Source organism: Syngnathoides biaculeatus, chromosome 18 (assembly GCF_019802595.1).
Source record: "Syngnathoides biaculeatus isolate LvHL_M chromosome 18, ASM1980259v1, whole genome shotgun sequence".
Lineage (NCBI taxonomy): Eukaryota > Metazoa > Chordata > Actinopteri > Syngnathiformes > Syngnathidae > Syngnathoides > Syngnathoides biaculeatus.
Genome location: NC_084657.1, coordinates 7,482,941 through 7,501,055, shown reverse-complemented (window position 1 = coordinate 7,501,055; position 18,115 = coordinate 7,482,941). Strand labels below are relative to the sequence as shown.

Genomic DNA, 18,115 nt, shown 5'->3' with positions numbered 1-18,115 from the left:
ATGAGGTTAGACTGGAATCCCCTTGGACCATGATGTTCGCATATGAAATTGTAATCTGCAGTTAAAGCAGGGAACAGGCGGAGGAATAATTAGAAAGATGGAGGTACGCACTGGAAAGGAGACGAATGAAGATTAGCCGAAGTAAAACAGAATATATGTGCATGAATGAGAGAGGTGGAGGAGGAAGAGTGAAGCTCCAGGAAGAAGAGATAGCGAGGGTGGATGACTTAAAATACTTGGGGTCAACAATACAGAGCAATGGAGAGTGTGGTAAGGAAGTGAAGAAACTGGTCCATGTGGGATGGAACAGTTGGCGGAAGCTGTCTGGTGTGTTTTGTGACAGAAAAGTCTCTGCTCGGATGAAGGGCAAAGTTTATAAAACGGTGGTGAGGCCGGCCATGACGTACGGATTAGAGACCGTGGCACTGAAGGAACAACAGGAAGCGGAACTGGAGGTGGCAGAAATGAAGTCGCTGAGGTTCTCGCTTTGAGTGAACAGGTTGGATAGGATTAGAAACAAGCTCATTAGAGGGACAGCCAAAGTTGGAAGTTTTGGAGCCAACGTTAGAGAGAGCAGACTTCGATGGTATAGACATGTTCAGAGGCCAGAGAGTGAGTATATTGGTACAAGGGTGCTGAGGATGGAGCTGCCAGGCAAAAGAGCGAGAGGAAGACCAAAGAAAATGTTGATGGATGTTGTGATGGAGGACATGAGGACAGTGGGTGTTAGAGAGGAGGATCCACGAGATAGGCTTAGATGGAAAAAGATGACACGCTGTGGCGACCCCTAACGGGACAAGCCGAAAGAAAAAGAAGAAGACGTTTTACATGACTGTTTCATGGTTTCAATGGTTCCAGTGAGGCTTCAATCAAACAATGAATCAAACCTTTATTTAAATAGCACCTGTAATAAGTGCTTCACAAAAGAAATGATAAAAGAAAGCTCTTGTGTGTTTTATATGCCATTGTGTAATTCAAGTAGGTGGAGTAGATTTGATGTTAGATGCACATTATGTGCCTTAATACGGTAGGTCTCGAAATAACTTTTTTCTGCACTTTTTTTCAAACATCTCACTATGTGACATAACCTCAATAAGAACCTGAGTCGGAAATAGAAGGCACCCGGGAATCAAAACTCACCATTTATCTGGGTCATTGATAGCCAGCTTTGTATGTGATTTAGCTGTCCATCATTTCATACAATCTTTCATCAATCTGAGTTATTGTGAGCAGAGTCTGATACAAAGCAGAAAATCTTTGCTCCTGGGTGCCAGAAATTATGTATGTGAGTTTCAAAGGTCATCAGGTGAAAGTGAGGGCAGTCATGATGCATGCACAACCATTCGCTCACCCATTCAAAAAAATCAGAAGCAGGTGTTACAATTGCTTCCATTGCTACAGATCTATACAATCTAGTAACTACCTCTTAGGAGGTCAGTAAATTCCAGCATGAAACTGTTACCTGTGCAACAAGTCCAGTCATCAAATTTCCTCACTCCCAAATAGTCCATTCTACTGTCAGTTGTATTCTTGTAAATGTGGAAGAGTTTGGGAATGACAACAAAATGGCAGGGGTAGGTTTAGCGGATGGTGAGATCCATCCATAGTGCGAAGAGTTTGCCAACATCTTACTGAACCAATCATAAAAGACCCCCAAACTTCATATGGCCTTCACATTAGCTTGAGAACAGTGCACAGAGAGCTTCATGGAACAGGTTTCCATGGCTAACAGCTCCATCCAAGACATATATCACCAAGTGGAATACAAAGTGTCAGATGCAGTGGTGGAAAGCATTGCAGCGATTGGTTTCTGGAGCAGTGGAACTATGTTCTCTGGAGGGATGATTCACGCATTTCCTTCTGGCAATCTGACAGATGAGTCTGGATTTGGTGGTTGCCAGGCATACGATATTCGTCGGACTGCATTGTGCCAAGTGTTAAATTTGGTGGAGTGGGCTTTCATCAGTTTTTGACCTCACAAATATGCTTCTGGAAAAAAGGTAAAAAAAAAAAAAACGTAAACACTGTTAAACATTCAGGACAGCCTTCCCAGAAGAATTGGAGCTGTTATCTCTCCAAAGCATGCAGCGACATCTATTAGGAAGAGGATACATGTTTGTTGTGCACAACACTGCACTACTCACCGGGTACTCAGGTTTCTCTTGTCTTGACTCTTGGGGCAGGTACAATACAATAGCACAAATACCCAAAATATCATGGCCGATGCTGCAATATGCAAACACGACGTAAAAGTGTGGAACATATAACATAAGAGTAAATAAATGAAATGGAGCGATAAACAGAGTGGCAGTGAAGCTGCACACAACTACAATCACTGATATACATCCATCCATCCATTTACTTAGCCGCTTATCCTCACAAGGGTCGTAGGGTTTGCTGGAGCTTATCCCAGCTGTCAACGGGCAGGAGGCTGGGAACGCCCTGAACTGGTTGCCAGCCAATCGCAAGGCACATCGAGACAAACAACCGCACTCACAATCATACCTAGGGGCAATTTAGAGTCTCTCATTAATGTTGCAAGGCGAGAGAGTTAGTATATTGGTAGAAGGATGCTGAGGATGAAGCTCCCAGGCAAAAGAGCGAGAGGAAGACCAAAGAGAAGGTTTATGGATGTGGTGAGGGAAGACATGAGGGCAGTTGGGGTTAGAGAGGAAGATGCAGGAGATAGGCGAAGATGGCAAAAGCTGTGGCGACCCCTAACGGGACAAGCCGAAAGGAAAAGAAGAAGAAGAAGAAGAAATAATGTTGCATGTTTTTGTGATGTGGGAGGAAACCGGAGTGCCTGGAGAAAACCCACGCAGGCACAGGGAGAACAGGCAAACTTAACGTCCGGGATTGAACGCGGGACCTCAGAACTGTGAGGCCACCGTGCTGCCTTGTATAGGGTATGTTTCATCTTATTTGATGCAACAGCATTTTATTTGGTTTTTGACAAGTTGTTGCAGTTTGGCAGAAAATTGGGATTCAAGGGTCTTTGCTTGATGAACACATGATTTAGCTGATTTTGCACATAAGGATGATACATTTGTTGGAAAATTGATTGCACTATTAAAGTTTGATTTCTGAAAATTACAATTATTCCACGACTCATCAGCTTCCATGAGTACTGAAATTGGTTACATGAACCCCTTTGTACAGCTTTTGAGAAAAAAACTGAATTTACAACAAAAGAAATTAATGGATTTAGCTGGTGTAGTATTTGAATACTTCAAATATAGCTTCTATGTTTCAACACGGATTATTACTTTTCTTTTTCAAGTGGGAGTTTGTCAGTGGCAGCATTTCTCCGTCCCACAGTCAAATCCATACCAAAAAGCATTCAGTCAAATGAGTCCATACTCAGGTTGCAGAAAGATGATGTGCTTGCTCTATCATTTGATGTCACGGATATGTCAGGTGGTCATTTTACTAACTTAAGCCAGACATACCAAAATCAAGATGAATGGTTTGTTTTCAAATTGAGCTAGTTTAGGCTTTGTATTGATGGACCTAGGTTTATGTAAGTACTTTATTTTTCTGTATGCAGCTCAGATGGCTGCCGGCAACATAGTGTCAACATAGCCGTTTAGATAGAATTCTATTTTTTTTTTTTTTACTTTACTTATAGATCTGACTGTCATGAATATTAATTTTGATAGGACTGATTTTCTCATTTTCCTCTAACCCTGCAGCAGCAATAGGATTAGGCGCTAGAAGATGAGACTCTCCCGGGCGTTAGGGTATAGGGTTGGGGTTATGACATTAGCAGTGCTAGTAAAAATGAGTACAGTGGACCCGCACATACAGTACTTGTGGTTAGGCACACTGGTAATCACTGTTATTTTTTTCTAAATTTTTCTTTTTATTTTTATTTTTGTTTCAATGGTGGGGAGGAGCAACCCTTCCCAAAAATGCTTGGTTCAAGTTCCTTTTCGGGGTTTTGTCTTTTTCCGTGCAATTATAATGTCGTCAATTGCTCAGTCCTGATTTCCTCCAAATAACGAGGGTACACGTTAATACTATTCATTCAGTGGTCCGTGGCAATGAAGGCCAGGAGGTAAGTGATAAGAAAGAGATTATCTTTATATCGATCATTTCATTGTCATTCTGACTTTGCAATGTTAAGCTTATGCAGGGTTGACGTCGATCCGTGCATTTTCTTAGCCGCTTATCCTCACAAGGGTCACAGGAGTGCTGGAGCCTATCCCAGCTGTCATTGGGCAGGAGTCAGGAACCTGAACTGGTTGCCAGCCAATTACAGGGCACATGGAGACAGACAACAGTCGCAGTCACAATCACAATTAGGGGCACTTTAAGAGTCTTCAATTCTTGCATGTTTTGGGGATGTGGGAGGAAACCCGAGTGCCTGGAGAAAACTCACACAGGCATTGGGAAAATACGGAAACTTCCCCCCAGGCAGGGCAGGGATTTGAACCCCGGTCCTCAGAAAAGTGAGGCCAACCCTCTAACCAGCTGCTCCACTGTGCAGTCAGAGTGGTGTCCAAACACAAGTTGTTCCGTGTAACAGGGCCATTAATCAACAGCTCATTTTGAACAGTTTTGGTTCATTTCAACGAGACATGTGTCCAGATTAAAGCAGTTGCATGGGTTTGTTCATTTTTATTGGGCCAGCGGGATGGTAGATGACTAAAATAGAACGGCAACAGTGTTGTGGAATACATAATGAGAACGTTATTTTAAATTAATTGTTTTAGGCATATGCTATGGTTGAAAATGGATTTGGAGGAATCTCATAAAGTTTGGGGAAGGTGTCTAAGTGGCAAAAGTAATTTGTTTTTTACCAAGTCTCGCAAAGACTAATCATATTAAGATGATGGTCTGCGATAAGATAATTGAAAAGCAAAGCTTTCGAATAAGATGATCCAGTATGCATATGACCAATTTTCATGAAAGTGGACTGATCAGTGCCATTGCCCTCCTTGTAGTAATATGAATAAGATTGTGTTGTCGAGAACCCATATTATATATTCAATGGTTGTGGGTGGGGAATGCAGCCTGATGGGGAGCAAAAACCATTACAAACTGTAGGTCAGTCCAAAGCCCAGATAAATTCTGATAGTTGCATCAGGAAGGGCATGTGTCTTAAAATTTTGCCAAACAAATATGAGCGTTCATCAAAAGAACTCCTTAATGGGTTGGCCATGGACTGAGTTAACAACGTCCACCGCCGGTGAAAATTCAGCTATTGTGGGTGGAAGACAAAGATGAGGTGGGTTATTTTCAAGGTAGAGTTAGCTAAAGCTTCAACAATTACAGTCCTGAAATCACAAATGTTTATTGAATGTTTTTAGAAGAAAAGTTGGTGCAACACAGTGTTAAACATGACCCTGTCCCAGTTTTTTTTGTAATGAACCATAAAATTCCAAATTAATTATAATTTGGTAAGAACAATGTTTCTAAATTTGCACATTACATATCTTGTCTTTGTAGTATACTCAGTTAAATACACAGTATGTTGCACATGATTTGAAAATCATATTCTGTTTTTATGTTTTACTGTAATGGAGATGATGGTAAAGGAAACAGGTGTAATGAAGAAGTGATGGGTAAGTTTGGCATCGAGGAAAGAAACATGGAGGGACAAATGGTTGTAGACATTGGCAAAAGGATGGGAAAGGTCAAAGTGATTTTTTTTCCAGGTGATAACATAAAATAGATAACATAAATTGAGCTAAAAGAGCAGAGGTAGAAGTATGCAGGTGGTTGCATTTTATGCAAGGAGTTTCCAGACTCTAAGGTATAGAGCAGAGGTCAGGATCCTATGGCTCGCAAGCCACATCTGGCTCTTTTGATGGTTTCATTCGGCTCCCAGAGCCCTCATAACGACATGCTGTACATGCCATTTCTGGCGTGCAGGCAACACAAACAAGGCAGAGGCGGTTAGTTCTAGTGGGTTTGCCATAGTTTGCAGTGGCAATCTATGTACGCAGGCACAGAAGGGTCAAACGCAGATCGAGTCGGAGCAACTAATTATGGAAACGCTTTTGACAAAGGTCGCTCGAAAAAAAAAAAAAGATGAGGAGTACCAAGGTTTTCACCAAGAATGGACAGTGTTTGTGGAGAGAGAGGGTTCTGCTATGTCTAAATTATAATAAAATTGCAATGATGAAATGCTGAAATATAAAGCACCACTTTGACCCATGCCTTTCTGTGTTTGCATCAAAATATCCTGCGGGGTACAGCAGGAAGAAAGCATGCCAAGAGCTACTTTCCACAGTCCAGGTTAGTCATCAGCGAATCTGTGTTTGGACCCAACAAGGTGAATGGAATTCGGATAGCGTTGCTGGCGGTTTAAGATGGGAGTATGCCAAAGCATTTGTACTTGATGTTATCAATAAACATTTTGACAACTTTGCAGAAAGACAAGATAATAAAGAATGCGGTTTTACTTGTGAAAAATTCACATTACAAAATGAATTCCGGAATGGATTATTTTTGTAAGTGTCATGGCCCTGCCGTTGCAGCCCTGGCTGGGCGTGTCCCAGCAGACCGGCGCTAATTAGGAGGCGCTCACCTGTGCCTCATCCCCGCTGATTAACCCCTTGTACTTATAGGACCCAGGGGACGACAGGTCTTCGCCGGATCGTCGCCTCGCATGCCTCGTTCCCCCACTTCCGCATTCCTGACGCCAACCTCCCATGTACCGACTAACGCCTGTTGCTACTGTTCCTGCTGTTTGTGCTGACTGACTCCCCGGTTACCAACTCTGGAGTGAATAAAGACTTTCTCATTAATGCTTGCCTGTCACTTGAGTCGTGCATTTGGGTCCACCCTCGAGTCCTGGTTATGACAGTAAGTAAAGGTACCTTGAGAAGTTGATTAATGAAGGAAATGAGAGAGAAAGAAAGAGACAAGGCAAGTGTGGCGGACCAGGAAGAGGCAATGATGAGTAAGGGGGAAGTTAGGAAGGTTAAAAAAATGGAAAAGTAGTTGATCCTGATGACATACCTTTGGAGGTATGGAAGTATTTTGGACAGCCGGCTGTGGTGTGTTCAACAAAATACTAGCGAGTGAGAAGATTCCAGAGGAATGGAAGACAAGTGTGGTATTGCTCATTTTTAAGAACAAAGGCGATGTGCAGAGCTGTGGAAATTATAGAGGAATAAATTTGGCGTCTTTTTTTTTGTTTGTTTAGAATGACCAATGATGAAATAGAATGACCAAGTCACAAAGGTCTACTCACTACAAAAATGCAAAACCTATTTAAAATATATTGAGCATTCTTTATGTGTAAATGTATGTTTGTGTGCCTTCCATAACCGTATGAGCCCATATTACACAACATAATTAACTTTAAAGATTTTTTGTAGCTATCTGAGGTCACGTTGATGATCACTCAACACTATACAAATGAAAATGCACACCTGGGCTGTGTCACTCACATCAGTGGATTCGTCCAACTGCAGTGAGAAACAATCTCCTTCCACACATCAGCCATGGCTTAATAGCGCCATGTAACTGTACTTCTTTAGAGCTGCTGAGATTTTATTGAAGATAATATTTCTGCCTAGGTGGCACGGTGGATCAGCTAATAAAGCGGTGGCCTCACATTTCTGGGGACCCGAGGTCAATCCCGGCCCCAGCGGTGTGGAGTTTGCATGTTCTCCCCGTGCCGGTTTTCTCCGGGTACTCCGGTTTCCTCCCACATCCCAAAAACATGCAACATTATTTCGACACTCTAAATTGCCCGTAGGTGTGATTGTGAGTGTGGCTGTTTGTCCCTATGTGCGCTGCAATTGCCTGGTATCCAGTTCAGGGTGTACCCTGCCTCCTGCCCGTTGACAGCTGGGATAGGCTCCAGTACTCACCGTGACCCTAGTGAGGATAAGCGGCAAAAGAAAATGGATGGATGGATGAATGTTTCCACCTTATTTTTAAAAGATCAGAACAACGAGTCAGCTGTGCCTCTTTTATGTGTGATGCAACGAACCCGGAAATGATGCTTTGGTGACTTCTGTGCGGCTAATTGGAATTTTATTTTGTTCACTTTTCTCATTCTCAGATAGGGTTCTTTTTAGCAGAATGTCAGTGTCGTATTTTCCATAAACAGTTCGAAAAGGCCACATTTCACTACAATGGCAGATGAGGCAAACGCACTTCGAAAATGACATTGTGAAAAAAAAGTCCGCCTCCCATTCAGTTTGAAAGTTATACGTTTTTGTCTTCTTTCACATCAGTACTCATGTTTGTTAAGATTTCTTTTGAGAGAGCTTAAAATAGGGGGTTGGGACTCACTGACAGCGTGTTTTCCTGTACTGTCGTTGTTTGAACAAGTGTGGGGAGCTAAAGTTGAAAAAAATACGGCTGATGTCTTTTCATTTCTTTTTTTTATTGGCACGCCATTCCGAACAACCGAAAGTGCCTCACGATCGACTGGTTGCATTGAGCACCCCTGACCTAAAGGCTGTTTAAGCAGTTTGAAAGCGGAAGCATCAATCTGTCAATGTTTCATTTAATTTGCTGTTAAGCAAAGCAAAGCAAATTTATTTCCATAGCGCATTTCATATACAAGGTAATTCAATGTGCTTTGCATAATTAAAAAACAATAAACACAACACACAATAAAAATCCGGGAGCGGCCCAACTCCATGGGTTCCTCTGTGGTGGAGTGGAGGGAAGCCAGAGTCCCTGGTGTATGGAGACGTATTCATCCACCAAACCATGTCCTGTTCACATCCATAAACCGCTCGTCAACCCTTCTGCATGTCCCGTCAGGTGAGAAATGACAAATGCTATTTAACAAGTACAGTTTGGGACGGATATGTATTCAGTCCGAGATTAGCACACAGGTAATCAGTCCAATCGGGCAACAGTACCAGAATCATGCGCAGAAGAGACAAGGTCAGCAACAAACCAGGGTCCGGCATAGAAGAGGATGAACAAGGAACTACGGGACATGACATCAAGGGACAACGATCTGGCAAACTAAGACAGAAAAACACAAGCCTTAAATACAAGCCCTGATAAACTTAAACGAGGTGCAGGTGAGGAGGCTGATGGTGCATGACCATGCCCTTGAGAACACGGAGTTAAAAAGCTAAGCAGCATCTCTTGGAAAGTCAAGTACAACTTACATAATAGCTCCCTGATTTATATCCACAGTAAATACAGTGTGCCCTTGCCCATTCGGTGTTCACCGTTTGCGGCCCCGCATATTCGCTAATTTTGCTCTCAAAGTTTTTTTTTTTCCCATAATGTACTGTATTTTCACTTCCATAAGGTGCCCTTAGAAATATTAAATTCTCTCCTAAATAGATGGGGGGGCCTTACAATGAGGTGGACCTTATGTGCACTCTAAGGTCCAACATCTGTAAATGTGTGACTTGTCCATTGAAGAACATTTGAAGACACTGGGTATGTTGTTAGCATACATGGTAGCATGTGTTTTACCATCTATGTAAACTACTACCTGATGACGGTCAGAAGGCAATGAGGAAAGATTGCATTTTAATCTGTAAGCAGAGAAAGCTTTCATTGCCCTACACACTAACAGTGTAGCCTCATCATTACTTAAGATGTGTTCACACTTAGAATGTCACATCAAAACTAAAATTATCACACCACAACAAACAAAACGGCATAACTAGCAAATGATCAAATAAATATAAAAGTTTTTTTTGCACACTTTCAACCACACACGTGCTTTTGCGATCATGGACTGTTTCCATGTTGATATTCTCAGCAGCCTTCTTACAAGTATGTTTCAGACATGTCACAAGATATTCCGAGCCAAGCAGAGCTGCCGCTCGTGTTTACAATGTTCTTATGTTACTCTTCTGCTCACTGTAGTCTGTTAATTGTAGTTGTGAGACATACAGCACCGGGATGTTTATTACATTTTTGGGAAAGTTTTTTGAGTTTACCTTCGACACATCGGTTTTTCTCTCCTGGCTTCTCCACACAAGAAAATATTTTCTCTCTTCCGTATGTTTTGAGCAGAATTTCCACTTCAGTGAAGTGGAATGCTAAGACATTTTATGAACTTTTGGACAACTTCACCTCAAAATTCTCGAATGCAATGAAGGCTGTCACTCCTGTTGAAAACTACGACCTTCCTGAGATCAATTAGAACACCGTAGGGGAGCACAGTGATGCTCAAGAGCTCTAAATCAAAGTGTAGGAAAGCAGAACGTAAGTGTGGGATGAATAAACTCAAAATTGACTGTGACCTCTAGAGACATTTTATCCAAGAGTTAGTCAGAGCGAGACAGCAACACTTTTCTGAAAGCATCAGTTAGAACCTCAACAATACCCAAACACTGTGTGCTGTGGTTGAGGAGCTCACTCCCTCCCCCCAAATCAGATAGCTCAAGAACTTGTAATGTGCAATGGGTTTGGCCGTTATTTTAGGCTGATTTGCAGCAAATATTCAATTGCTCACTTCAGTTTCCTAAAGCTCTTAAAATAGCTTCTGTTAAGCCTCTTTTAAAAAAAAAAAAAAAACAGCACTGGACGATTTCATGTTAGCAAGCTATAGACCCATCTCAAATCTCCCTTTCATAGCCAAGATTGTTCAGAAAGTCATTTTTGATCAACTGCAATTTCTTGAATTTAAAATCAGGTTCCAGAACTCATCACAGTACAAAATCTGCTCTTATCAAAGTGCTAAGTGATATAAGGTTGAATACTGACACAGGAAAGGTGTAGGTTTTGGTCTTGTTGGGTCTCAGTGCAGCTTTTGATATGGTAGATCATAATATGCTGTTGAACGGGTTGGAAACGTAGGGAGGACTAAATGCAACAGGCCTTAGATGGTTTAGGTCAGGGGTTACCAATCCGGTGCCCGCGGGCGAATGGTAGCCCGCGAGGACCATATAAGGCGCCCGCAACGTATGTTCTAAAAATACCATAGGCCACAAATTGTTACTATTATTTGTGCTTTAAATTCTGAATCTGACTTGCTTACGTCAATTACAATTTTAAAATTCCTGTAATGTCATTTACTACAATAAAGTAAAACAAAAATATTTTATGTATGTGTAATGAACTGAGTCTGAAGTTTGCCGCATCAAGTCACGTAACCCTTCATACGATTGGTGCTCACGAAGTAGCCCTCAGCCTCAAAAAAGTTGTTGAGGCCTGGTTTAGGTCCTACCTGGAGGAAAGGAGCTAGTTTGTAACCATTGGAAGTGCTCAATCTCAACAAATAGCAATGACCTATGGGGTCCACCAAGGGTCAGTTCTTGGACCCCTCCATAGCTATGGAGATGACACACAGTTATATTGAGCAGTGTCTTCAGATGACTCCAGTTCAATTGATGTGTTGTACCACTGTCTAAACCAGATAAATAACTGGATGAGTCAAAATTTTCCTCAAATAAATCACATCAAAACGCAGACAATTTTTTGGGGCAATAAAGAAAAGACAATTGCTGTGAATAATCACCTGGACTCTCTATCTTCAAAAACCAAAGACCAAGTCCAAAACCTTGGTGTTCTGATTGAGTCCGACCCGACTTTCAACAATCATATCAAATCAATCACAAAAACTGCCTTCTACCATCTGAAGAACATATCGAGAGTCAAGACTTGTATGTGCCAAGAAGACCAGGAAAAGCTCATCCATGCTTTTATCTCAAGTCGACTTGACTTCTGACTGTACTCCCCAAAAGGAGCATTAAACATCTGCAACTCATTCAGAATGCTACAGCATGGGTTGTGACCAGAACAAAGTGGTCAGAGCATATAACTCCAATTCTAAAGTCCTTACACTGTCCAGTCAGCTTTAGAATATATTTTAAAGTTCGGGTACTGGTCTATAAATCATTAAATTGTTGAGGTCCAGCAGCATGGTGGATCAGCTGGTAAAGCGTTGACCTCACAGTTCTGAGGACCCGGGTTTGATTCCGGCCCCACCTGTGTGGGTTTTCTTCAGGCACTCCGGTTTCCTCCCATATTGGACACTCTAAATTGCCCCTAGGTGTGATTGTGTCTGTGGCTGTTTGTCTGTTTGTGCTCTGTGATTGGCTGGCAACCAGTTCAGGGTGTACCCCGCCTCTTGACCATTGACAGCTGGGATAGGCTCCAGTACTCCCCGTGACCCTCGTGAGGCTAAGTGGCAAAAGAAAATGGATGGATTATTAGGACCTGGATACATGAAAGAAATGAGGAGTTTGTTTTCAAAACGAGACATTGGCATTTTTTTCAGATTTACGAAACTCGCGCCAAAATTATCCAGCTCCGAATGGATAATTTTGGTGCGAGTTTCGTAAATCTGAAAAAAAATGCCTATGTCTCGTTTTGAAAACAAACTCTTCAAATGCTTACGGAATACAAACCCAGTCGAGCTCTGAGATTGAATGACTCAGATCAAATAATGGAGTGCAGAGTCCAAGGCAAATGTGGTGATGCAGCATTTACTGTAGCTAGTATGCTGTGCACAAATGGATTAAGTTGCCAATGGAGATGACGCCAGTCCTAAGTGAATATTTTTAAATCCAGGTTGAAAACTCTTCATTTTTTGAAGCCGTTTTGGAGTATTTCCAATATCAACGATATTTTTTGCACTGTATGCTGTTTTTAATTGTGCCTTAATTTTTCTTTTTTTAGCATCTATATTTTGTTGTTTTTCATGTTTTAAATGTTTTATCATTTGTATTCAAATCCTTTTAATCATGTAAAGCACATTGAATTACCTTGTGTATTAAAATGCGCTATATAAATAAATTTGCTTTGCTTCGCTTCAGATGGGCTGTGGCTGATTAATCAATTTGATGGCGACAAGGGTGGAACAATGGTGGGGACAGTAATGACAGGAGAGAGAGGCATGGTTGCATCTAAAATCCAGTTTTAAATTAATTTCTTGATTGTGGCACATCAGATTTAAAGAAAATACTGATGCCGATACATGTAAAAAATCCAAATATTGGTGCTGATAATCGAGCCTGCTGATAATCGGTTGATCTCTACTTTGCACTGACTTGTGTCCTTTTTTCTTGCCCTTCGGTGTTGTGATCATCTATGGCCGCTCATGGACGCGTGATAGCCCAAAACACAGGCCAGCCGGATTCCTCGGTAATTCGCTGATGTTGTCCTTCCTCTTAGATGCTGACCCACATCTAACCCTGACCATGGAGAGGAGCTGGATGTTCCATTCCCATTCCCACAGTCCACATCTATTTTCTTTGTTGAGCTAAGTGGGTGTCTATTAGAACACTTCTGCTCATCATTTTGAGATTTCACTCCCCGATTGTCCATCCACATGCACACTTCAAGATGGTGGATTTTCGTTTCAATTGACATCCTCTGCGGAAGTCCATGATGGTCTTCCGTGGAAAAGGGAGGCATCTTGATTGCAGGTTTTATTCCTTCTAGCAGACTTGTGCTAATTAACAGGCTATACTCACGTAATGGTGAGAGGATACCAGAAAATATTGAAATAGGACAACCACTGATTGTTTCCACAATAAAAGTACAGTCATACAGTAAAAAATATCTATGAGTCGCTGCTTCTATTTTTACTCTTGAAGAAAAACAAGATTATGAGCAAGAAAAAATGTCAACGGGGGCGAAGACAGCGGAATGACTAAAAATATTCATATTTCCTGTGTGAGAGCAAGAGAGAAATCTCGGGTCAAATATTATTCCAGGACTCCACAATTGACATTATAATACGCAGAGGTCACATTACCATGCATTGCATCGTGCGCCCATTATGAGAGATAAGATTCAAACCAAGAAAGTACTGCACCTGTAATACTGATCCATATATTGAGGTGATCCAACCAGTATGTTATGATAAATGGTATCAAAGGCAGGACTTAGGTCCAGTAATAATTGTATTGATGAGGTATCACAGTCTAAAGGTAGTGAAGGATCATTTGTCACATTTGCAAGGGTTGTTTTAGTAGAGAAGGGCATCCTAATCCAGAGTGAAAAACTTTTAAATAGGTTGCTGGAGGCCATCTGAATATTAAACTGTTGTGTTACAATACGAAAGAAATTCTAGAACAAATAGCAAAATGAAAATGATAAATTTACATTATTCAAAAGGGAATATTCTCAGATTAAAAACATATTTTTAACAAGTGTCCTAGGAAGAGGTTGAGCAAGCACTTTGTTTTGCCTTATGAAACTCATTTTTTCATCTGTCAAGATGTGAAAGGGTAGCTGAACGGCTAGCTCCCTTTGTGATAGCCTCAGTGATGTAAGAAATCAACAGGTTCTAGGCAAGATGTCCTTGAAGCAAAGTTTTTTAGTTAAAAATTCCATGAACTCATCAAGTGAAAAGGAGTAGCTGTATGAAGTATGCTGCTTCTGGTTAGCATTGCCACTGTATCAAATGGGTATGTAGGGTTATTTTTATTAAAACCGATTATTCTGGAAAAAATATTACACAAGACCTGAAGTTTTTGTCTTATGCCATTTGCACTCAAACTTCCAATGTTATTATTTACAGTAAGTTCTTGGGTTTCATCAGTTTACCAACGAGTATGTTTCTTTGTATGTGTTGTAAGTCTTAACGGTGGAACTGTGTTAAAAGTATTACAAAGAGTCTCAGTGTCCTGCAGTACGCCTTAGTGTGACACTCCTAACAGGCTCTTGGACACTCTCGAATCTCTGTTGTGTACCTTCTGCAGACTGCCTCAGGACGCAGGGTTTCTGGCAGGGTATGAAGGTGGACAAGGTTATTTATTATCTTAACTGCCAAAATGTGCGCGGCCTGATGCAATGCAAGCTTAGTGTTTTGTTTTTTGTTTTTTTTCATGCAACAGATCAAGTATCTATTTAGCCCCTTGTATGGCAGTGGACATACTGAAAGAAACGTGTTGGTGATGATGAGAGGCTAGCATGGTTGAAATCTCTTGGGATTTCAATGAAAGGTTCAGGGTTATGCATCTGTATTCTTGCAACAGTCTCGTGTATGATGTCATACAATGCTGCTGGTAAAGCGGGAGGTGGAACATATATAACAATAGTTTTGAGAGAACTCCCTCCGCACATAGTGAAGTTGTAAACGGACGGCCAAAAAGTTCACCAACTACCAAATGGTAGATAGCTTATCTTCCTCCACTGAGATGTGTCCCGTATTACACCATTGATTCTTCACATACATAATCAGACCCATACCTTTTACTGGAGTTTTCACAGTGTCTCATTATTTTGTCATTTTATCAGTGAACAAGAAGAAATGAGAAAATCTGGACATCGGTCTGAATCGTGGCCTTTTGGTTGTTGGACTGGTGTAACTAACATCTATAATTTCATAAATATTCATTTTATGTATGGCAGCAGAGGAAAATAGCTGGGAATAGATCATGAATTTTACCAAGGCTACACTCCTCTAGCTTGAAAGACAGTCAATATGTTTGTCAAGGCCAGAACATGATGCTGAACCCAAAATGCACGACTCAGGATGCTAGGAACAGTTCGGGGAGCGTCTTTATTCAGCCCAAGGTCGAAACACAGGCAGGCAGTCCATGGAGGCAGTGGTAGCAGAATTGGGAGGCATAACAAAAAGGTCAGGAACCAGGCGGGGTTCAGTACACAGGGTAGCAAGAGCATGGACAAGGAGTTGCAGGAACATGCAATGAGTACAACGATCTGACAAAGACCAGACCGCACGCGTGGCCATATACATGTTTCTGTGATCCGTAATTACTGGGACGATGCACCGGTGTGTGCAGCTGCTGTTTGAGGCAAGTGCGCGCGGCATCAGAGACCGGCCATGACAGGGACCAGCACGGCTATGACGTATTTTTCAACGTAGACAGTTCATTTATTTCATTAAAGTTTTCAATAATGAAACTAATTTGGCTGAAATAATGTGTCATCAATTGATAACTGTGACTTTTCAGTACTTAACAGTATCTATTAACAATGTCACCACATGGATTTTGTTTTCTTCTACAAGAGGATATAGAGGATATGGATTAAACTTTTTTCCTTTCTTTGTTACAGATGCAGTGTGGACAGTAATGTGTCAAGAGTGGCATGGCTCAATCGGACCACCATTCTTTTTGCAGGAAGAGAGAAATGGTCTCTGGACCCTCGTGTCACTCTGATGGAAAATGGAGCAGTTACGGAATACAGCATCGAGATCCAAAATGTTGATGTATATGATGAGGGACCTTATGTCTGCTCCATCATCACAAATAACAAACCGAAAGCCACAAAAGTCCATCTCATTGTTCAAGGTAAAACAGCTTTCTTTGAACATTTTATATGACTGAAGGTCCAAAAGTGACGAGAGGCCTCATTTGTCAAAGATGCATATTAATAATATCATAAGTAATATTACTATATCATAATATAATGTAATATATAAGTAATATTACATTGGTTCTTTGCCCGTCCTTGTCATTTCCTATTTTGTTCTGTCCTTCCCTCACTGGGTATAGCACTACAACCCCAGGCAACATCCATACTTAGTTTCTTACTTCTTCTTCTTTTCCTTTCGGCTTGTCCCGTTAGGGGTTGCCACAGCGTGTCATCTTTTTCCATCTAAGCCTATCTTGTGCATCTTCTTCTCTAACACCCACTGTCATCATGTCCTCCTCACCTGTTCTCTTCGCTTGACGTCCCAACTACCGCTGCTGTATCTGACTGCCTGCCCGATCCCCGACCATTTAATAATAAACATTTTTCCTCGAACTACCTTGCATCTGACGAATCCTGCATTTGGGTCCTACCTTCGTTCCGATGGGTCGTGACAGTAATAACGTTGACAATCCCCCTTTCATAATAAACTGTTTAGTATTTGAAGAACTTTTTATCAACTTCTGATTTCAAAGTTATTCATCAATTTATTTGTGTATATGTAACTTTGTACAGCATACAGTACATGAATAAGTGGTTCACAGTCATCACAGCCCACTGAAGGAAAACTTATCCATGATGTGGCCTGTTACACAAATTAGTTTGACAACCCTGCCCTAAAATGTGTGGTGAGGAAGTGAGCAGACTAAGAAAACAGTTCAAAATGTTACTTTGATGTACCAAAATAGAAATGAAACATCCATCCATTTTCTTTTCCGCTCATCCTCACGAGGGTTGAGGGGAGTGCTGTAGCCTATCCCAGCTGTCAATGGTCAGGAGGCGGGGTACACCATGAACTGGTTGCCAGCCAATCACAGGGCACAAACAGACAAACAGCCACAGACACAATCACACCTTGGGGCTATTTAGAGTGTCCAATGTGGGAGGAAACCGGGTTGCCTGGAGAAAACCCACACAAGTGGGGCCGGGATCGAACCCGGGTCCTCAGAACTGTGAGACCAACGCTTTGGCAGCTGCCCCACCATGCCGCACATAAATAAAACACTTGGGCATTATTTTCTGATGTATATCACTTGATTGTTTTTATTTCTAATAATAGTTTTAAAGCTCTTAAAATAATTGGAAACATTTGATGAACATTTACATTTCCGAAATCTCAGGCTGTCTCAACACACATACATTGAAATATTATTTTGAAGTGAATCAACAATACTTGTAGATTCGTCTTAGATTCCTCCACACAGTGACAGTGTAGACGAGTCATGAGTAAACATGTTGTTCACTCATGGTGTCATATTGAAACGAAAATTATCACACCACACCATACCACTAAGGATCTAAATAGCATTTAAAATACATGTTTTGTGTCAGTTATTTCACTGTTTGATTTGTTTTATTATTTGCTTGTTCTGCTCTTCTGTTTGCTGTGGTATGTTATTTTTAGATTATGACACTGTGTGAACAACATGTTGACTAATGACTTGCCAACACAGTCAGTGTGTGGAGGAATCTAAGCTTCTTCTGCTTATACATGTATTTGTTCATTACTGCCTTGTGAGTACCACCATGTGGTAACATACATGCTAAAACATACAGGAGTTTGCATTTATGCTATTTATGTAACCAGCGTGTTTGGTTGTAAATAATTAAAATTGTCACAGAAACACAGCTTTTGGAATTTGGTGCACACATAAGGTGTGTCGTATTATCAGGTATCCCATCCATTTTGGAAATTCAAAGTTTAAACATAAGTCGTTCTTGTGAAGTGTTAAATATTTTAGTTGTTCAACTTCCAAAACATTATTTCCTGAGAAAGTAATGAAAATTAGTTTAATCTGTTCCCAAACTCTAAATGGTAATTTTAATTCCTATTTAT

At 41.1% G+C, this 18,115-nt stretch overlaps 1 protein-coding gene across 4 annotated transcripts in view; it reads left to right on the top strand.

Moving 5' to 3' along the window:
- The window catches only part of opcml (opioid binding protein/cell adhesion molecule-like), a 158,729-nt gene that overhangs the window by 58,930 nt on the left and 81,684 nt on the right, over positions 1-18,115 (top strand). For 2 of the 4 annotated variants that reach the window (XM_061804104.1, XM_061804100.1), the window contains exon 2: positions 15,922-16,157. In XM_061804104.1, the coding sequence (XP_061660088.1) occupies positions 16,025-16,157 (133 nt within the window). In that variant the 5' untranslated portion in view covers positions 15,922-16,024. Of the gene's footprint in view, positions 1-6,575; positions 6,814-15,344; positions 15,482-15,921; positions 16,158-18,115 lie in introns of those variants that run through there. The other 2 variants (XM_061804103.1, XM_061804101.1) reach the window with 2 other exon arrangements.